The sequence below is a fragment of the Bubalus kerabau genome, chromosome 18 (genome assembly GCF_029407905.1).
Source record: "Bubalus kerabau isolate K-KA32 ecotype Philippines breed swamp buffalo chromosome 18, PCC_UOA_SB_1v2, whole genome shotgun sequence".
Classification (NCBI taxonomy): Eukaryota; Metazoa; Chordata; class Mammalia; order Artiodactyla; family Bovidae; genus Bubalus; species Bubalus kerabau.
This window is the reverse complement of record NC_073641.1, coordinates 14,354,406-14,377,019: the sequence shown is the minus strand read 5'-3', so window position 1 is coordinate 14,377,019 and position 22,614 is coordinate 14,354,406. Positions and strand designations below refer to the sequence as shown.

Here is a 22,614-nt window from a genome sequence, read left to right as displayed (position 1 = left end):
CCTTCCCTAGAAGTTGTGTAGAGGTTTACATATCATACATTGCTTTCACTTTCTTAGAAATATTAAGAGAGCCCTGAATAAATGGGGATGTCTCCTGGCTGCCTAGTTGTTATTTATCAGGTGAAATATCAGAATGTATCTCCATAGACAAATTACTGGAACAGATTTGCCCGCTGAGGTCAGGTCATGAGACGCTCATTGAGCACAGGTGGGCTGAAGTTACTCTGGTTACATTATTTTGGCACAGTTCATCTTGTTCTGGTATCAACTAGACCATAAAATGTATCATGCCAGATGACTACAACAAACAAATAATGAAATCTGCTTCCTCTTTATACAGTTGTAATAGCCAGGTTGATACTGGAACTTTTCCTTCTTCCTTTGTTGTACACCACATTAATCTAACTTTTTGTGGTTAGTATTGAAATGATGGAGGCTTGGGGGGAGGGGTGGATTTTAAGCTGGTTGTTTTTGTTTGTTTGCTTTATTGTTGTTGATTTTGCTAGTTGCTTTGTAGCCTGTGTTCCCATCAGATGTTTTTCTCATGTTACTTTTTCATTTAGTTTAACATTGAAATTTCCACCCACAAAGGAAACACACTTTTCAAAAAAAAAAGCCTTGTGGCTTTGGCAAGAATGTAGTTTTGTTTTCAGGTAACATTTTACTGGTAGCTGCTACAAAGAAAAGAAAACATTATTAGTAGCATCCAAATTGTACTTCTGTGGATAGCTTTCTTCAAAAAGGGCATGCTACCTCTTAGAGCACGTATATAGCGTATATAGGAAGTTCTCATGTACAGCTGTCATGGTAATGAAAATGCAGTGGTCCTTTGTGTTCCATTTGAATAAATAGACACAGACAACTCAGGGAACTTTATGAGACACAAATTATTTCTGGTCCATGGCTGTACAGAGTACTGAGCGCATTCTTGTTTAAACATCTTTCTAGTCATGTGTTTTCCAGAGTAAGCAAATGTAATTTATGCTTCAGAACTAATAAGAACATGTCTCCTCTTGGAGTTGTTCATTCATCTGAAATATGTTCATTGATACCTGAGGGAAAGGAGAGTTAATGAATCACAAAGCAGAATCATGGTGGGGGAAATTGTGTCCCTCACTCTTTCCAAAGACTAGTTTCTGATAATTGCTATTAAATGGACTGAATAATTCGTTGAAAGCCATATTCTTTTAAAAATTGGAAGTGTTTAAAATAGAGTCCAGGCATAGGTTCTTAGGTCTGTAATAATTAGCCAAATAAGCCAGGACCAACCTGTGTCCATTTAATTGATGGTCAGTTGTTTTTGGAAACATGTTATTAGAATTAGTTTCTTCTTAAATCTTTTAACATTTTAAATTGTATAAAATTATTTCTAGAGAACTTGTGGCATTTATTTTCATTCCTTTTATCTGATACATTTACAAACATCTTAATTTGCTTCTTTAAAAACAAAAAATACTTGATTCGATTGTACTCCAATCATGGTCACAGAATTGACAGGTAAATTTTACTAAAATCTTAACATTGTACTACTTCTGTGATTTATCCACTTGAATTTCTCATTTTGTCTTTGAGGACTATTTGCATTTATTGGAGGTAAAAATAACATCCATTGTGGCCTATGATTATATTCTCCCTTGATTATAGTTTAGGCTAAGATGTCAGTTTTCTACATAAACATGTGATTGAGACATTTCTCAAATTCAAGTCAAATTCTGAAGAATTCCCTGATGTCCCCTTATAGTGAATGTGTCTGTGGTCAATTTGGTCTACTCTTATCTCTCACTTGGTAAATTAATATAAATCATGAGTTACAAAAAGGCTACATATGGTCAAAGAATGCAGTATAGCTCTTTAGAAAAGTGTGTTTTTCCTTTTCTCCCCATAGCAAATGTGTATATATTTGTCTTCACCATGTTATGTGATTTTGAAGGCATAGTCCTATTCAAAATTGCTAATAAAATAGTCATTTTATTATTTCTAATAAAATAATCCTACTTTAGCAACAGGATTGTCTTCACTGCTTTGACAACTCATCTGAGACCTTTGTAATGATCCCAATTAATAACTATAGAGTTCAACCCAGAAGCTATCCATCCTGTTGCCATTTGGAGATAAAAACCATATTCTATTAAGACTCCTGACAGCTTCACCTCTGTGACTAGCGCAGGTCACTCTACTCTGCATTAGCATCTACCACGAGTGGAGAATTTTCTTTCTTCGCTCCCTGTCACTGGCCAGAGCTGGGCCGCACACTCATAAACTCTGAAAAAGGCATTTACTGGAACACTTTATAAAGCCAGGTCATGTCAGAAGGTAATAACTCTTAAGAGATTGTGAACACAAGGTCAGTCACTTTCTTAGTGCTAAAGTTATTTGCCACTTAAGGCTTGAGCCGGCCACAAGCCCCCTGATCCTCCCTTCCTTTGGTGTGATGAGTAGGATTGTTCTCTTGAAAGTAATAAGCTGGAAGTCTTTAAGATGCGGTGGAAGTCCCCAGAGGCTGTTATACCATGCTGGAATCCAGGCCCTTCCAAAGATCATGGCCCCAGTTATCAGTTTGCACATAGGAGTGTTTTCCTCCTGCCTTTCTATTTTTATTCATCTGAATCTGCTGAGTCCGACCAATGTAATTATCCCTGGTATTCATTTTGTCAAAGTGTATTAGTGAGAGATCAATAATATGGATCAACCCATTCACTTTCTACTTGTTTGGGTGTATTGATTCAGTTTAAATAAAAGTCAACCTGCTGTATAATGTTTGTTTACTCTGGCCCTTGCTGAACATTTCCACATCCTCATTGACTGCGTTTGTGTCATTTGTTCGACTAAGAATCCTCGGTTTCCCTGGGGTTCCCGTGTAACCCTACTCCAGTGTTGGCCTAAGCTAATCGCACTTTCTCCCCAGGACTGATGGACGCCGCTGGTCCTTGGCTTCTCTCCCCTCCTCTGGCTATGGGACAAACACTCCCAGCTCTACGGTCTCTGTAAGTGCCCAGTTTTTCTCTTGTATACCCCAGAGCTCTTGCATGGGCAGCACTTTCTCTGGGTGTTCCATGATGGGGAGGAGAGGATAAATTCTGCATGTCTGCCCCTCCGAGTAGGCTTCACATCAAATGATGAGCTGACAAACACAAAAAGGACATACTCTTTGCTGCAAGCTTTTAAATTATGGTGCACAAATTGAGCGAGTCCCCAGATCACAAGTTGGGAGGAGACTGGGAGCTTTTGTTTTAATACCATTTGGTGTTTGGGGCTAGGGGAGGGAACACAATCTGGTTTTATTGCTTTGGTTCCATGCCAGTGATATTAGTACTGAAAATGCCATTAAACCTTGATGGCCTGGGTCATTTTTTTCTTGTATGGCTTAGATGTAGAGTTCTGTTTTGTTTTGTTTTTTAGTTTTTCTCTTTCAAAGAAAAGAAATGGCAAGCCTTAAATTTTTACCTTCTGGATAAAAACTTTCTTTTAAGGAGAGATTAAAAGAACTTAGCAGTAGGTTGAGATCAATACAGAGACAAGATGAAGCCATGGAAATAGGATAGAGGAAGAAGGATACTGTTGCTGCAAACTACAACATTTCAACAAGAGCCCTAGCAATTACTGAAAGTGATTCAGTGGCTTAGATACATGCCTTCTCCATTTAAATTAGTGATACTGTGGGATATTTGTCTCTACAGAGCTTTATTTTTTTACTTTACTTTTTTATTGAAGTATAGTTGATTTACAATATTGTGTTAATTTCTGCTGTACAGCAAAGTGATTCAGTTATACACATAAACATATATACATTCTTTTTTATATTCTTTTCCATTATGATTTATTCCAGAATACTGAATATAGTTCCCTGTGCTATACTGTAGGACCTTGCTGTTTATCCATTCTTTATATAATAGTTTGCATCTGCTAAACCCCTGACTCCCTATCCATCCCTCCCCTCCCTGCCTCCCCTTCTACAGAGCTTTAGATTTAGAAGCTGGTGGTCATTTAGAAGGACCTAGGATATGGTGTCCCATGGATGGAGGAGCCTAGTAGGCTGCAGTCCATGGGGTCGCTAAGAGTCGGACACGATTGAGTGACTTCACTTTCACTTTTCATTTTCATGCATTGGAGAAGGAAATGGCAACCCATTCCAGTGTTCTTGCCTGGAGAATCCCAGGGACGGGGGAGCCTGGTGGGCTGCCGTCTATGGGGTCGACACGACTGAAGTGACTTAGCAGCTTAGCAGCAGGATATGGTGTAGGTCAATCAATAAGTACCTAATGGAGCAGTCTGAAAGCTCTTGTACCAGCCAGGAACGTGGACCTGATGGTTTTAGAGCCACTTCTGAGTCATTCTCATCTTCATTTTGTCAAAATCTTTGGTTTATCGCAAAGGGGTATCTATGTTTCCCCTCCCCCATAAACCCCAGGACTGTGCTAAGCATATAGGTTCACACTTAATATCGGTGAATTGAAAAGAAGCTGTGATTAAATGTATACACTTTAATTGATATCACCAGCGCCTTATATTTTATGTTTCCAGAGTTCCAGATGCAATGTGACATGGGTTTTCTAGAGCAAAACACTGGCCTGTTAAAATCTGTTGGATTACTTTTACCATCTTCTTATAATATTTTATTGAGGAGCAATAATTTATTTTCCTATCCATTATTCCATTGTGTTGTGGTATGTGAGTTAATTGCCCATTTAGATCGTTTTTGTGACACATCCTGACAACCTTGAATAGTTTCAGTGGCACTTTAGCCTCACATCCAGGAAAGGATATTCACAACTCTTGAGTGGCTTCAGTGGATAGAACTGTCAATAAATAACGGTAAACAAAGTCAGCCTTGTTTTTTGTGTGTGTGTCAGTAAGCAGCATTGTTTATCATTAGCCCATATTTTAGATCTTGAAAGCATTAGCTACCACAGTGTGAAAATGATTGCTGAAACTGACTGACCAGAAAGCAAAAAAGAATAAGAATTTTAAGTGGTATTCTTCCCTAGACTTGTGAGCATCTCCAGTTAAAAGCCAACCACCAGTAAGCAGAGTATTTCTTCCATTTTCCTACATTCTCTCATTGAATCATCCCCATGCCCCAGATTTGTATCTTCTTTCTTGACTTCATATCCTTTTTATTTTAACTATATCACCTTGCTTTGCCTTGCCGTCAAGTCTTATTATAGTTTGGATATATAAGTTTCTCTTTTGCAAGAAAAACAGGGGAGCATGCAGGATCTTCCTTCTTTCTGTCTCTAGCTATTAAATCATATGTCATTTTTAAAAGTGAATCTAAAAAGCGAGGGTGAGCTACATAGACGTGGACCCCATTTGGTACAAACTTTAGAATATTTTTATAAACACTTATTATGTGCTAGATCCTAGTCTCACTATTTACAGTGCATTGGCTCATTAATTGTAAATGAAAAATTTGAAAAAAAATGAAAAAATATAAATTGTAAAATTTAATTGACTTGTTTAATTGTCTCATTTATTTGTAAAAACATACTTTATAATGTAGTTGCCATTGTTTTCATCATTTTATGGCTCAAAGCTCTGAGGCACAGAGAATGAACTGAGGGGCTGTTTACTAACCCCTGTATTGTAGCAATAAGAATACAGTAAGCTTCTCAACCCTGGGCACCTGACTTTTTAAAAAAGGAATTCACAAGGTATTGCTTAAACCAAACTTGATAATTAATAAATCTGACCTGACCATCTGTCATGATGTCATTGCTGTCCCTGACTTACATATATGCCTGAAGAAGCAGCTTTCTGAGGCTGTTTTTAGTCACACACATGTATTGTGTTTCTAACAGCTTCTACCCAGAGGTAAGGCAGCTTTTCTCTTAGGTGTTTATTTTATTGGAAAAGGTGGTATCATATAATTGTGGATCTCGTATTACTCTTTTCCCCTTCAAATTGTAACTTTCAAAATGACAGTCATTTTTGAAATGTATTTTTGAAAATACATTTGAAATAGATTTTTGAAATGTAGGTGCTCTAACAAGTTCAGTTATTTTTTTTCTCCTTATTGGCTATTGATAAAAACGATAATTTAAAATTTGAAATGCTGCTTCTCATTTTCTTCAGTTTCTTTATGTTCTTGCCCTTTAAATGTTAGGACAGAAAATTGTGCAAAGCTGCTCAGGAGTTGCATTTTTTTCTTTTCTAAGTCTAAGCTGAATCACTTTTAGAATCTCATTTTCTGGGTTAACTGGTTGTGATTAATTAGAAATGATTTGGGGTAGTTTTTTGAATAAAAACACAGAATATATATGGATAAAATCACAAACACTTTGAAAATACAGCTTAAGTTTTACAGATATTTGTTGTTAGCTGAGTTCCAAAGTTGCTAATGCTGAAATGTAAATACCATGTCCTTTGGGTATTATAGAAACCGCAAAATTCCCAAATGTTAAAATGCTTCTTTCTGAAATTGAAAAGATTTGGTCATATGAAGTTAATCAGTCCTTCCTTCAGGATATTTAATATTGCTGCTTCTCTTAATTTCAAGTTTTGTAGTTAAAATTAATTTGAGAAAATTTTCCAAAGTAATATTCAGATTATAATTTTTAATTTTAAAATAAGTAATATGGAATTATAGCAGTCAGAAGACATCTCCCATATATTTCTCACAGATAAATTATTTTATGCTGGGGGAAAGAATAAAAATAAGAGTATAAATACTTATAAATATGAGGTCTGACTATAAAATAATATTACTTTAAGTGGAAAACTACACATACATACGAATACTGTCCTTTGCAAAATGCTTATCTTGGGAAACTAGTTTATTTGAATGATACCATTACTCACAACATTTTGGGGAAACTCTTCTAATTGCCTTGAGAACTAGAAGCACAGTTCTTTTTGTAAATCTTCACTCTTTGAAAGTGGATTTGATTTATGATGTAGTCAGAAGTTATATATGCCAACTAGTTGGGTGATGAGACTTACTGGCACCACATTTAGAGAGCATGCTAGAAATATAAAGTCATGGAACTTAATATATTGAGGAATTCCAAACTAATTCTTGAATCTCTAGTAAAAGTGCTGTTCCAAGGATGTATTGACCAGCAGAGGTATCTTTTCAGTAAGCTTGTGAGGTCCTGGGGACAGCGCCTGCAGCCTCCGTCACAAGTTCTCCTCTGAGTCCCCCATCTTTGCTGGAACTGACTCCTGGACTGACCCTCTGTTGTCCATTAGTGACTCGCTCAGGGGGCCCTGTTTGATACCTTTTGAATTCCCCAGCCGTTTGGAGAGCGGCCAGTTGTTCCCTGTTCCATAAACCCATCCGGTGTCACTCGGATAGTGTCGCCCTTTTCCCATTCACACCTCGTTTGTCCCAGCTGAGAGGAGGGACGCTGTCTCCCCAGAGAGGCCCTTTGCCTCTCACTTCTCTAATACTTTTCCCACCTCATCATTCATCCTAACATATCCCCATCAGTAAGCCCTGGACACATTGCTGTGGAGTTCAGTCACATGGTTGTGTATATGGTATAACCACAAAATTTTCCTGTTGGAGTTAGCACCTGTAAACATTTTAGTACATTTGCTACAGCTATTTTTAACATAAACTTTTATTTTTATTAATAAATAAAATATTAAAGTGGAAATAAAGCCCTTCCTGCACAGGCCTTTTCTTTTCCCTCCTCAGAGGGAATCACTCCCTAAAGTCACTGTGTCCTTCTCATGCAAGCACAGGTTCATAATGCCTTACTCTTTAAGTCTGGTGTGGTTCTGGAATTAATTTTCACATTTTACAAAGTTAACATGGTCCTCCCTGTACTGTACATAACAGCCCAGCCGCAACTGGGCCAGCAACTCAGAATCAAATACATTAATATTTCTGTGGCAAAGCTGAATTAACATTCACATCAACTGGATTAACTGCATATTTTAAATGCCTTTCCATCAGTTCAATTGATGGTTTGCCACCAAAAAGTTTATTACTGGGAATTTATGAATAGACATCTGGGTTTTTGAATCTTGGCTACATAATTGTGTACATTGATTTATCTTTGAGACATATATACAAATTCTTAATTCCGGTTTTCCGTTTGCTAATTTCATCGTCTTTGCTTTTATGGCTGCTGCTTCTCTCCTGCTGGCATTGATTTTTCTTATTCTTTTACTGATGTCTTGAGTTGACTTTGTGCGTTTTGTTTCTTTTTTCATAGTGACAGTATTTAAAACTTACTTGTGTTTTGACTTGTGTTATGACTAGAGCTTTGGTTTACCTCAGACGTCTTTCTAGCAGTGTTCTCATTTTTATAGTTTATAGAATAATCTCATTACACTGTAAAAATTCCTCTTTGTCTTAGTATGTACTTAGAAAGCATTTTATAATTTCAAGGTGTAAGGATATTTTAAAGCTTCAGTCTATTAATTTCTAATCACTGCAGTGTAGTGGTGCAGTGTTTATGAAGTGTGCTCTTGATGTGGCAGGTTTTTTTTAATTTAAAAAAAAAAACTCTGCTCGAATGGAATATTCAAATGAGTGGTATCTTTCAAAATATGCTTATTCTACCTGTGTTTCCATTACTCAAACATTTCTCATTTCTTTTGTTAGAATCACTTAAAGAGTTTACCTCTCAATAAAAACAAATAAGCAATCACATTGTTTAATAGTTACATTTCTCAGACTGATTAAAAGCCGTGTTGTTTAGCCATTCTCCTTTTCAACCTTACTTCTCTCTAAGTGCTGAGTGATTTTCAAAGAGCGCATCTAGGTTCAAGGGATTAAAAAAACCTCAACACCACTGAAGCTGTTAAAAAAAAAAATAGCATTAAGTCAGAGAACACAGAAAAAATGTCCAATTCCCAGTTTTTAAAACAATGGCATTAGTGAGACAAATATTTTCTTTTCCCATCCCCTTTTTACCCAGGACTTGTATCGATGATAATCGGATCAAAGGACAGCATGCTTTGTAAAGACAGATCTCATTGCCTTATTACTTATATACATCATAGAGTTCACTTACGATTATACATCATAGAATTAATTTTATGTTACTTACCCGAATAGCAAGTGTTAGAAGCGAGGACGTCACACTCAGCTGAGAACTCAATCTGTCATTTATTGCACCCAAATTCTTACTCCAGTTGTCACTTTCTTCCTCTGGTTTTGACTGGGTCCCGTCCATCTTCAGACCCTGGTTTTTCTTCAGAGAGTAAACTATTTTTGAGTTAATTGTAGACAACCGAGCTAAAATATGGTAGCCATCTAGACCTCTGGAGACCACATCAAGGTATACATACCGTCCATGGGTTGGCAAAAAGTCAGACACGACTGAGCGACTTCACTTTCCACTTTCATTGCCATTATAACATGGAAAGGATGCAGTATAAAATGGTGATATAACAAAATTTAGTGCTGTGACCTAATATTCATTTAAAGCATTTCTCTTTGATATAGTCATTAAACCTCACTTTGGTTTGTTGTAGTCATCCTGTTCCTCCCAGGAGAAGTTGCATCAGTTACCATATCAACCGACACCAGATGAATTACACTTCTTATCAAAACATTTTTGTACCACTGAAAGCATCACCACAGAGAACAGATGCAGAAACACACCCATGCGCCCCCGTTCCCGAAGTTTGAGGTATGTAGACCTGATTGAAATTTTTTTATTAGTTGGATGACCTCTTTTCAACCATTTCAGGGAAAGACTTTTGGTCCTCTAACTCATATATGTGTTCATTGGTTTATGAATTACTATAAATGTAGTGTGATTTTTTTTTTTTTTTGCATCTATGGTGATATAGTAAACTGCCTCTTACTATTTTTCTTTTAAATTCGTAACAAGTTACTAATTGCTGTGGTAACAGAAACCATAGAGCACTACAAGGACCGCCTGAGAAACTTCTAGCCACTGGGAATTTCAAGACCACCTAATTATGGTGCTACATCAATTAATATTTTACAGGGAAGCTTGGCTAAAAAGGAAGGGCAGCGTGGTCAGGTTCACATTTGGAATTCAGATTCCTTTTTACGAAAATCCACCCAGGCCTGGGATTTTGCCTTCTCATCACAAGTCTTACTTTCTCTAGGATTATGAGCTAGTCGTTAGGAGTTTGTGTCCCTTGTATTTTGTCAATGCCAAATGTAGTCCATTTGACATTGAATAGGGCTGGTTTTATTTTGGCCTTGTCTCAGAAAATAATAGACGTCATGGTTTCGTCCCTCTGGAGTGACTCTAACAGAGAGACAAAAATATTTATTAAGGAGTGCTTGGGAATTACACCTGTCGGGGGAAGGAGTGGGTAGTGGGATTGAGCAGAAGAGAAGTCCAGCCACAGTGCAGGCCTAACAGCCACAACCAACTCCATAGGGAGTTCTGAGGATGACATGACCCATCAGAGCTGTCCCTCTGGACCAAATGACCCTTCCTTTCTATCTCCACTCAGTCCTGGGATGTAGTACCTTGGGAAGGACTTGGCCTTGGGTGAGGGGGCTCTGCATGCATGCCAAGTTGCTTCAGTGGTGTCTGATTCTTTGCAGCCCCATGGACTATATAGCCCACTAGGCTCCTCTGTCCATGGAACTCTCCAGGTCAGAATACTGGGTGGGTAGCCATTGCCTTCTTCTGGGGACCTTGCCGACCCAGGGATCAAGCCTGTCTGCTGTGGCTCCTGCCTTGCAGGTGGATTCTTTACCGTGGAGCCACTGGGGAAGCCTGAGGGGATTCTGCGTCTGAGGCCATGTCCAAGGAGACTGACAGCTGAAGGCTTCTACAGCCCCAGCAGCTGGGACAACAGGTCCTTCTCTGCAGGGGAGCAGGGTAGTCCATCTCTGAGTCCTCCAGAATATGAGATCTCCATGGTGTATAGAACTGGCCTGCTTTGATAGGAGAGTTTATTATGAAACTTAGTTTCTCAGGTGTTCAGTTGAACATCAGAGTTTGCGGAGAAGGGTTTTTTTTTTTTTCTTCCCCTGCATACCTGCTTAGTGCTGTATAGTAAACATAGCCAAATGGTGTAATCATGTTAGATTATTTTGAGATATGGAATAAAATGTTATGAATTCATTTAGAGCCATTGTATTTTACCACATGGGTGCCATTTTTGGTATTATGAAAGGAGTTCACAGGATAGCTAGTGCAAGCAGCTATATCTTCTCAGGAATACATAAGGTCACACTGCAGTTGCCCAGCCGTGTTGCCACTAGGAAGGAGCAGGAGCCTAGTATTGAAATAAAAAGAAAACCAGAGTTGGGTGCCTCTGTTTGATACTGCACACGGTGCCTGCCTCAGCATCCCAACCCCGCCTAGAAAATGGATTTCGGTCGTGACACCTGTGCTGTGGAAAATCTTAAATCTCTTCAGTGGTACGTGGCAGAGCGCAGGTGTATGATAACAGTGTGAAATTAGACAGCGCAGCGTGCCCTGGACATTGCTGTTTGTACTCTTTTATATCCCAGTTCATTCATTGGTTTCTGGAACCACACAAGTACACGCTACATACAAAATGTAATTGCAGTTTAAGAATGTTTTATGAACTTTTATATTGCACCTATAGTTAATTTTCAGCATTCTACTTCTGGAGCTTTCTTTTTGAATGGTATTCAGGGTTTCTCTGTGTTTGTGAGTATGTGTGTGTGTGTGTGTGTGTGCTAATGACTGATTTTGTAGTTTATTACCTAATATACTTTTCTTACAAAGGCTGCATAGTACTTTTGTTGCAACCCATTGTTTATAAATAAAAAACTTATTTTCATTTCATGCTGTGGCAAGTTTAAAAGGGTAATTTGCTTTGCTTGCAGCCCTGGACGTTCTCCCGCCTGCTGTGACCATGAAATAATTATGATGAACCATGTCTACAAAGAAAGGTTCCCAAAGGTAATGAATTGAATTGAAGATGTCTAGCATCTAAATGAACAGGCGGCAAAGGTTTAATATCTGTAAGATGGTTTTGTTGAGGGAAGTAATGGTGTGGTCCAGTCATGACTCGCATAAAATAGCACTGTAACCTTCTTTAGAAAGGTAAAATCACTAAGCATTTTTGCTGAGGATTAGCCACACAGTCTGTGGACTGAAATGGCTGTAGAGGAAATCCCATTGGTTCACCTGCCCACTGTGATGAGTTGGAGGTGGGGTTGCTGCTGAGATGCTCCATGCGCGTCTGCTTTGAAAGGCCGCTAGACTCTGGGGCTCCCCCTGGGGCTCCTTCTGCCCATTCTGGGCCTGCTGCTGTTTGGTCCAGCAGAGACTGTTCTGCTTCCTCAGAAGCCTGTAGATTGGTCTATGTCACAAAAGTCTTTGACTTTTTTCACCTAATTTTTCTTTTCTGTGGCTTCCAATCTCTTCAGCAATTATAAGTCTATTCCTCTTTCTTCAGAAGGAGAGTCCAGTTGCAGTGTTCCCCCTTAGAAGGGCCAGTAGAACTTGGACTGAACCAGAGAGCCTTTGGAGACGGGTTGATGCCAGTTGCCCCGGCTGCAAAGAGCTGCTGTCTGCCAGTCCCCATCACCTAGTCTCCATGGCTTTTCCACCAGCATGTTTCTGCACATTTGGGAGAAACAGTCGCTCCATTCTGTCCCCGTTCCTCCCCTTATCACCTTTGTAACCCTAGGCAAGAGAGCAAAAGGAAATCCTCGGCTTCATAAATCAGGAGTAGAGTACTTATTATTTGTAATGAACCCAACATTGATGTCATTGATTACGGTCATTTCAGCCATTTATCACATGTCACTTGTTCACCAGGGAAACAGATCCTGACTTTACCAGTTAATACTGGTTAGGGTTTTAGAAAGGAACAGGAGACAGAGGGAATCTCCCAGGATATACAATAAATGCAAGCAAGGAATATTGATTAGGCAATCGGGGATCCCAGAGAATGAAATAAAAACTGAGAAGGAAATTTTAGACTTATGTTGTCAAGGGAATCCCTTTGACCTTTGTGCCCAAGATGTAGCTTTTTGAGGAAAGGATATTGATGGTATGAGATGCTTGTTCCTGGTACATTAAAATACAGCCAAGAGAGCAAACTGTTGGCCCGTCCTATGGAACTCTAACTTCAGTTCTGATTTTTGAATAGGTAAAAACAGAGCTGTAAGTATTTGATATTTTCAGCAAACTATCTGAAAGAGCCCAAGATCTGAAATAACAGCACAGCAATTCACAGATACTGAGTTATTTGGAGAAGCTTACATGGACCATTTTACGTTTGATAAGGCATAGAAAATAAGTAATTATCACCCTGGGAGATTGAGTTTCTCATATATACTTCTTTTTCCACTTGGTGAGGCTTATTCTTCCTCTTCTTTTTCTTTTTTTTTTCAAATAGACTATATTTTTAAGGCAGTTTTAGATTCATGGCAAAGTTGAACAAAAAGTACGGAGAGTTCCCAAATGCTCCCTGACCCCATACATACACAACCCTCTCTTATCAACAACCCCCTACACACACCCCTGGTCCCAGAGTGGTCCATTTGTTATCACAGACAAACCAATACTGACGCATTGTAATCACCCAAAGTCCATAGTTTACATTAGGGTTCACTCCTGCATTGTATATTCTGTGGGTTTTGACACATGTGTAATGACATATATGTATGTGGCATTTTATAGTATCACACAGAAGTGAGGCTTCTTTTAAATTTAATTTCTAGAATTCTATTTGATAACTTGTAGAGGTCTCCAAAAATCCTAGATAAATGTGGTGATTGTGCTGTTTACCTATTTGTGTTTCCTCCTATTATGTCTGTGTGTGCATGTCTTCTGGGAGCAGGCTACAGCTCAGATGGAAGAGCGCCTAAAGGAGATCATCACCAGCTACTCTCCAGACCACGTTCTCCCCCTTGCAGATGGAGTGCTCAGCTTCACTCACCATCAGATTATCGAACTGGCTCGAGATTGTTTGGATAAATCCCACCAGGGTCTCATCACCTCACGATACTTCCTTGAATTACAGCACAAATTAGATAAGTTACTACAGGAGGTATGGACCTTATAAAGTTTTTTGATTTGTTTTGCTTTTACCCAGAAAAAAGACAAATTTTATGAGTGCATCTGCCTGACAAGTTTCAACCATGAGATGGAGTTCATGTTACAGAGAAGCAAAGAAGAAGAAAAAAATTGATTGCTACTTGCTATAAATTGATTCCAGTCAACATTTAGAGTAATAGAAAGTTAATGTAATAACGTTTACAGGAACCTTGGGACCCAGCAATCTATGGCTGTTGGAGAAGTGGATTGTGAAGGATTCTGAAGCAGTGATTTTTTCCCCCCTCTTTAACCATAAAGTTATAAATTGCCTGAATGTATGTGCATTATTTGATGATGCTCTCTAGTTCTAATATCTGGAAAAGCTAAATGGAAAATTGCTGGCTTCTTTCAGGCCATATGTCCTATTAATTAACCTGCATGTGGTATAGGGTAGTAAATGGCAACTTACATTTTCATTGGTGTCAATATTTCTTCTAACAAAATATTAAATTTCTAAAATGACAGATAAACACAGGCACCTTCCAGGCCTAACACTTGCATGTCTAGCTCCTGATAACACCCAAGACAGGAAGGGAGTGTGCATGGTGGGATGGAATTAGTGCATAATATTGCCGTCCTGATTGAAATTGATCATCCCCAGCCTGCAAGTAAAACCTGTTTCGCCTGTATATTTGGATATATTGTATTTTTGTATCCCATCGGCATACATTATGCCCATGTAAATAAAACCGTAGGTGGTTTTCTCTAAGGATGATTATGTAAATAATTGCATGGAACTGAATGAAAATATTGGCATCCTAGTTTTCTAGGAATCCATCTGTCCTTGCTCATACTGAATTTAGTTGTGGCAAGATGAGACAGTCCTCTCTGACAAGCAGCCACTATTTTTCTTCCCTTTCCCATCTAAACCTCCCAACAGAGTTCTGTGCTCTGTCCCCATTTCTCACATTTCAACCTTTTGTAGCCCACAGAGGCAGTTTTTCTCAGACTATCTTTGTGTGAACACTGTACTCTGGGGTTTTATTGTCAGTTTCCAATGTGTCATAGACCAATTGTACTATAAATTACAATAAAAATGTATTTACCTCTGTGAGATATTTTTTCCTTAATTTCTCAGTTCTGTATCAGGATATTATTATAATTAGCAGTTAAGTTCTGTGGTTCATTCCTTCTTAGGCGTTCTCTGTGAAGGCTTGAATCCATAGCTGAAGCTATTTGCATTGAAATACCCCACTTAATTTTGTTTCTATATGATAGACTTGGAAAGCCGTTTCATGGCAATTAGAAAAAATCTTAGGGTTTCAAAAAATCATCTGAATGCACCATATAAGAGATTAACTGTTGACTTTTAGAGAAATTTTTCTCTTGGGCAGAGGAGTAGATATACGTGTAACATAAAGAGCATCATCAGGATCTATAGTTATAGTTGCCAGTTGGTTGTCTTTAAACACATTTTATTTTATAATCATTCCCCAGTGGTCATTTTCTCTGTTTTTTCTTTTAAATGTTAACTGTTTTGTTTTTGCTTGTATATAGTTTCTCTACCTACATTTTGGAAAGTTGCCTTTGATTTAATTATTCACCTAACATTTGACGTAAGCAGCATACAGCTTCTCCGGTTATATCTGGAAAATCAAGGTTCCTCATCAACTATCCACTCTGCTTGTATCATGTACTTGATGTGTCATAAACCTTTAATGTCTCCTTCATTCATGGCTCACATTAAGAGCCCTAATGTTTGATTTTTAACGCAGAGAATAAATCAACGCTTTGCAATTAAAATGTAGCTAATGGAGCCATTTTGTAGATCTAGATGTTTAGTAGTGTCCGTTTATGTAGAGATAATGTCTGCTTATCAATCTTTTAGAAGTATTTTCTAAGTCACTTAGTTTTTGAATATTTTCAGTTATCTAATTAGCACGCTTTGCTGATTTTCTTTCCCATTTAATGGAGCAACTCTCTCATCATTCTTTTCATTGCTTCCTCATAGGCTCACAATCGTTCCGAAAGTGGAGAGCTGGCATTTATTAAACAACTAGTTCGAAAGATCCTGATTGTTATTGCCCGCCCTGCTCGCTTATTAGAGTGCCTGGTGAGTTGTCCCTCGAGGTGACTTTGTTATTTATTTTTAACTGTGGGAAAGCAGGGACCACCCGAAAGCTCCAGTTGTATTTGGCTTCAGAGACAGAGCTAAATGGAAAGAGTCAAGAAAGAGAAAGTGAAGTCACTCAGTCGTATCTGACTCTTTGAGACCCCATGGACTGTAGCCTGCCAGGCTCCTCCTTCCATGGATTTTACAGGCAAGAATACTGGAGTGGGTTGCCACTTCCTTCTCCAGGGGATCTTCCAAACCCAGGGATCAAACCCAGGTCTCCCACATGGCAGGCATACTCTTTACAGTCTAAGCCACCAGAGAAGCCCAAGAAAGGGTCAAGAGGAACAGCAACTCATGAATGTTGATGACAGCATCTGTGCTTTCCTTCCCTGGTTTTCAGTAAAATTCTAGGACTTGTGTTGCATTAAGAGATGGTCGTTATCACATTCTGGTCAAACCTAAAAAACTGATCATGAAATAATGCACTTGACTTTATCTCAGCATAATTTCGGGCTCATTCAAGACATTCACTGTGCCTCACTTTTCTGGAGATGCCAAAACGCAGAGAAAGGGAAATCAGAGCTAGGATAAATGGTAACCTGTGGTTATAGCTCTTACTTTTGAAGTGTTGCATATTTGAAATAAGGGCTTAGCAGCAGCCCATTTGGAGAATACAGTAGGGCCTTATCCAGATCTCAAGGAATGAGACTTTCCACAATTAGTTTGTTTTATCAATTATACTTTCTTTAGTCAGTGACTATTTTCCTGTTTGAAAATCTTTATTTTATGTTGTTTTATTGAAATGTCAGTCAACACTGTGAACAAAGATGAGGGTTCAAATAAAAGAATAGTTTAATGGGGCTTCAAGTACTATCAAAACTCACTTTTAAGTTCACAAGCCATTGGAGTATTGATATTTATAACACTGCGTACAATACAGCTTTTCAGAATTTTACATGTACACACATATACATACTGGGTGATATTATTTTGGTTTTATTCTTATTGTAATTAAGATTTGTGGTTTTTTTATACCAGTGAAATGTTCACAGCCTCATAAACTTATACCACCGCATAGTGAGATGTGGTAGAGGCTAAGTCTAGAGGAGAAAGGTAGGCGTATGGTGGAGGAAGTCTTTCCATCAATGCAGGGACTCTTAGACTCCTAGACTCAAAAGCACCACTCAGCATTGGAGTGTCTCTGGAAGAATAAAGGGAAAGCAAAATACTCCGGATGCCTCTGGGGGGAGAGCCATGTGACTGCCAGATACCGGCAGAAGGAAGATTGTTTTTTTCCCTGCTCTTTGTGTTGTACCTTTTGAATTATGCACCACAGGCTTGTACTTCCTGCAGTTGTTCAGTTTTGGGGGAAATACCATTTAGCATTGAAATCTGCTTCTCTGGACAGCAGCAGACATGCGAAGAGAGATGTTGGTTTAAAGAGGAAATGACTTTTTTACAGGAATCAATCTTAATCAGAAGAGAAGCAGTAAAGGTCCATGTAGCTTATCAAAGATAGAAACAAGTGAGCTGCTTTTTGAGCTGTTTAAAGCTCAGATGAAACTGGAGTTTGAGAATTTTAGGGACTATTTCTCCCAGCCATTCATCTTAGGCCTGTAGTTCCAATCTTGCCTTGCCTCTGGTTTTAGGTTTCTGTAAAGGGTACTGACGGAGAAGGCAATGGCACCCCACTCCAGTACTTTTGCCTAGAAAATCCCATGGACAAAGGAGCCTGGTGGGCTGCAGTCCATGGGGTCGCTGAGGGTCGGACACGACTGAGCGACTTCACTTTCACTTTTCATTTTCATGCATTGGAGAAGGAAATGGCAACCCACTCCATTGTTCTTGCCTGGAGAATCCCAGGGACGGGGGAGCCTCGTGGGCTGCCGTCTATGGGGTCGCACAGAGTCAGACACAACTGAAGCAACTTAGCAGCAGCAGCAGCAGCAAAGGGTACTGAGTATGGACTTTGTTTGGCTTTACTCCATTTGTAGCGTGCTTTTTCATTTAGAAGCAGCAGCCAGCCAAAGGTAAACTACTTAAGAAAATATTACCAAATTTTTACACAGAGGTAACTAGAAGTACAAGTTTTGTAATTTTCTTTCTTAATGTTCATATCATATGAATATTAATAGCATAATTTTAGAGTTCCATGATAGAAGTGATAATTTTGAGATTTTTCTTTCTAATATTTTTGGACACCTGTAAACTAAAGGAGTTTCCTTCAAAACTTTTCAGAAAAATGCATTCTCATATTGCTTCTTCTTAGGTTCTTTGTGCAGTGAGAGAAACTGAATCTCTTTGGAGGAGATTCATGGATTTTTAAAGCTTTTCTAAAATGGCACAATTAAAAATTCAGACCTGTTCATTTTTAGTAGGATAGATAGCTTAAGTGGAGCCTGGTACCTTCAAAGTCACATTACAAGGAAATTGGAAATGGAAATTATCTTTAGGTTACCAAGTATTTAAATGTCTTAGAATATGATTAGTCTTTGAATATAACCTGAAAATTATATGATTTTTAAATGAAGTAATCCTTTTGCCTTCTTTCAGTATAAATAACTTACAACCATATGTATCCAGCAATTTCACTGTGAATGGGGTTTATGTAATAAAACATTAGACAATTTTGGCTCAAAGAAGTATACATCTGTGTTTGTCTTCTGTTAGGAATTTGATCCTGAAGAATTTTACTACCTATTGGAAGCAGCAGAAGGCCATGCCAAAGAAGGACAGGGTATTAAAACTGACATTCCCAGGTACATCATTAGCCAGCTTGGCCTCAATAAAGATCCTCTGGAAGGTGAGTTGTACCTGGTTGGGTTGACCTTTTACCTGCTTATGCATCATGGCCTCATTGAAGAACTTAGTGGCAAATCTTTCCTTTTTCTTCATGTTTTGGCTCTTTCTGGTGAAAAGGCCAAATCTGGGGGCCAATTGTGATCCAAAGGAAAGAGCTCTAAATCGAATTTTGGGTTTACTTAAAGTGGGGAAGAGACCTTGAAATCCTGAAGGCTTCTCAGCCTGAAACTTATTTCCAGGAAGGGTTAGATTTCCATCTTCTCTGGGTGTTTTTTCTCCTGCAAAGCACTACTTGATTCTTCTCAGGGGTGCACATTTTTTAAATGTTGATAAAGAAATTAATTACATTTAATTTAAAAGTGACATTTCACTGTGAGGAGTAAGGTAACTAATCACTGGTGATTAACTTTAAGTAAGGTGCAATGTTCATAAATCTATTTTTACTTACTTGTTTCAGAAAAGTATGAAAAACAGTAATATATATATTATTATATATATACTGGGGAGCCAGTTGGAGAGAGAAGGCTTTTTAGAACTTAAGCAAGGATTTCTGCTTGATTAAAAAAAAGAAAGTCTACTGCTATTAAATACAGAGAAGGGGAAGCACCCTGTTAGTGGGTTGTTGTTTTTTTTTTTCCAAATCTGATACTGGCAAACCACCAGTCACCACCTTTTCCTGTTCATTATTGTTTGGGATTGTCATTTAAAACACTTAGGTTATATACTGCCTGAAAAGACTCAAAAACAATCATAGACTCTTTTATTCAAAATTGTCTTCCTGGTTCATTAAATTGATTTTGCAAACAGTGTTTATCTTGCTAAATTGTTTGTGATGATGCTAACTGTTGGCACAGATATGTTCCCATCTACAGCCTGGGAACCTGCTGCTCTCTGCCTGCTCTCCTATTTCCCCCGCTTTGTCTGCTCTTATGGCCATCGAATCTTTGCTTCCAGTGAAATGATGCATGCATTACGGGGAGATAATGCCAGATAAATTTATACTGTACTGAAAGCAATACCACAACAGATTCATCACTTATCGGAGACTGGTGGCTGCTTTTCTGAAAAGTTCCCTGGGGAGAGATTTTTCCCCACGGCTTTTAAATTACCATCTTTACCTTTTTGAATCATGAGTCTTCAGAAATGGTTTAAATCAATGAAATAAAAAGGGCAGATGTTTAATGGTATTTAGATGAGTTTTAAAAATCTCTTCAGGCATTACAAAATGATGCCTTAGCTTCCTGCTTCAAAAGCTGACTCTTGGTTCCATTCCATTACTACCCACTGCTTACAAATAATATGTATTTCCCAGATAATAGTTATTTAGCAGCAACTCTATTTAAAACAGAACCATCTTTTAATTTGTTTTTTTATGAAAATAATTGGAGTGGGGGAGGCTGTCAAAGTGTATTATAGTGAGTCTTCACGCTGGTAGAGTTAAGGTTGTGTCAGCCCTTGAATTGTAGACCGAGTGAGCTCTTCACAGTTTTCTTACCTGGCAGGAAATATCGCTGTAGACTGAACCTTTGGTAGGGGAATAATCTGAGGCTATTTATATACGTTTATAGTCTTAAAAAAATGTTTAACACTGATTTTTGACAAGTTTCATGTTTAGTTATACAAATTTATCACTAGGAGTTGTGTTTTTAACTTTGTCATTTTCTGGATTCAGATCCAAGGATAATTTTTAATCTGTTTGCCATAGCACTTAAAACATGATTATTGCAAACTCTGATCTACGTATGTTTGCCTTCTTGTCATCCTGGACACTGGCAGACCCGAAGCTTGGCTTTTGAGGGTCAGGAGTGCAGGTCTGGCGTGGGACTGCCCAGAGGGTCAGCACTGTAGGTGGGTCACCCTGATCACACTGTGATGGGCGTCCTCGTGCCTCAGCGCTTTCCCGAAAACCTGAATAATGGCGCCTCTTCATACGGTTGTTTTAGGGTTATATGAGTTCACCTCTGCACCCAAGATGTATAATAATGCTTAATAAGCTGCTGTTGCTGTTTTGGGGCTTCCCTGGTGACTCAGACGGTAAAGAATCTGCCTGCAGTGCGGGAGACCCAGTTTCGATCCCTGAGTTGGGAAGATCCCCTGGAGAAGGGACTGGCTATTCACTCCAGTATTCTTGCCTGGAGAATTCCACGGATAGAGGAGCCTGGCGGTGTACAGTTCGTAGGATTGCAGACAGTCAGACATGACACACAAATGCATACTTTGAGCCCCTCCAACTGAATACATTATAATTTAACTCCTAGTCCATAAATTCACAGTGCTAGCCACATAGGATGTTGACTCATTTGAGTGACACGAAGAAAGCACACAGTTTTCACTGAGCTCATTTTTAATTCCTGGATTTCCTCTATAAGTAACCTGGTATAGTGTCAATCTCCAGTTATTTTAGTTTCTGGAGTTAATTTTTCTCTAAAGGCAACACTCTAGTGTTGCTTTGCTTCATATCTTTTATGTGTAATCTCTCCCAAGAAAAGGATGATTATATTTATAAGAACGTGAATACATGAAATTCTGAGAGCATAAGAAATAATATTAGATACACACAAAAATATGTAACTAAATATTATAACTTCTTATTACACTTGTTTGATTTTTTAAAATTAGAAATTTCAAATTATTTGTGATCCTGCCACTTAGAGATAACTCCCTATCAAAGTTTTGAAGAAAATTCTTTCATGTTCTTTTTTTTAATAAAATGTGTTTCATTTTTTTCTTCTTAAGTATAAAAATCAAAACAAACCATAAAATGAGTTAGGTTTTCTCATTTACTTATATAAACTCAGGGATGCATTCCAGTATTGGTTGAGCAATTAAATTCTTTGTCTCTTAACTAGACCACTAGGGTAGACTTTAGACTGGTGTCAAGCATGTGGCATCCAGCCCAGAACTGACTACTTTACATGATATAATTAATAGTAATAAATAACAATCAACATTCAATAAGCACTCAATTTTTGTTAGTTAACATGCTAAGAGCTTTACATGCATATCACTTGTCATACTCATAAAAAACTGAGATAAACAGTATTGTTTCCATCCTACAGAGAAAGAGCCCAAGGTTAAAAACTCACTAAGTGCTCTTAGTGGTGGTAGCTCAAGTCATTTCAACTCCAAACTCTCCTTAACACTTACTGTTGCTTCCTTTCTGACAAATTGCAAATTCTTATGTACTAGGAATGCTTGCTCTTGGTGCATGTGAAGGAACGGAGCAAAGGGTGGCTCATCACAACTTGAGACTCAATCTCTGAGCTATAGTCAGTACATCTCTGATGCCCATCGGAGCCTAGGAAACTTGCCTCTCTTGAGTATCTGTTTACAGGCAGAGTCACTGAACCCTCCAAACCCCTTCCACGCTGTGGTGATTGTGTCAACCTGCTAGTGAATCCTGCCAGCATGAGCAGAGGCCCACTTCTGAGTAGGACTATGTCTAAGTGTTCATAAGGAATGCGGTTCTTGGGAAAAGGACATGTAATGAACAGTTTCAAAATATCAGTTGTTGGTTCTTGCCGTTTTGGATTTAAGGTTTCCCCATGTGTCCCTTGGAGTATAGAGTAAATTTTTCTTTTTTTTAATATTGAAGAAAATAGTTTTTCTTTAGTTTTATTAATAGCATAGTTCAGTTCAGTTCAGTCGCTCAGTCGTGTCCGACTCTTTGCGACCCCATGAAGCGCAGCACGCCAGGCCTCCCTGTCCATCACCAACCACCAACTCCCGGAGTTTACCCAAACTCATGTCCATCGAGTCAGTGATGCCATCCAGCCATCTCATCCT

The 22,614-nt window shown here is 38.5% G+C and overlaps 1 protein-coding gene across 17 annotated transcripts in view; it reads left to right on the top strand.

Annotated features, from left to right (window-relative positions):
* MAST4 (microtubule associated serine/threonine kinase family member 4) overlaps positions 1-22,614 on the top strand; it is a 613,695-nt gene that overhangs the window by 535,710 nt on the left and 55,371 nt on the right. For all 17 annotated transcript variants that reach the window (XM_055554690.1, XM_055554694.1, XM_055554693.1 and 14 more), the window contains 6 exons: positions 2,906-2,984; positions 9,430-9,587; positions 11,747-11,822; positions 13,714-13,923; positions 15,922-16,023; positions 18,697-18,829. In XM_055554690.1, the coding sequence (XP_055410665.1) occupies positions 2,906-2,984; positions 9,430-9,587; positions 11,747-11,822; positions 13,714-13,923; positions 15,922-16,023; positions 18,697-18,829 (758 nt within the window). The remainder of the gene's footprint in view (positions 1-2,905; positions 2,985-9,429; positions 9,588-11,746; positions 11,823-13,713; positions 13,924-15,921; positions 16,024-18,696; positions 18,830-22,614) is intronic.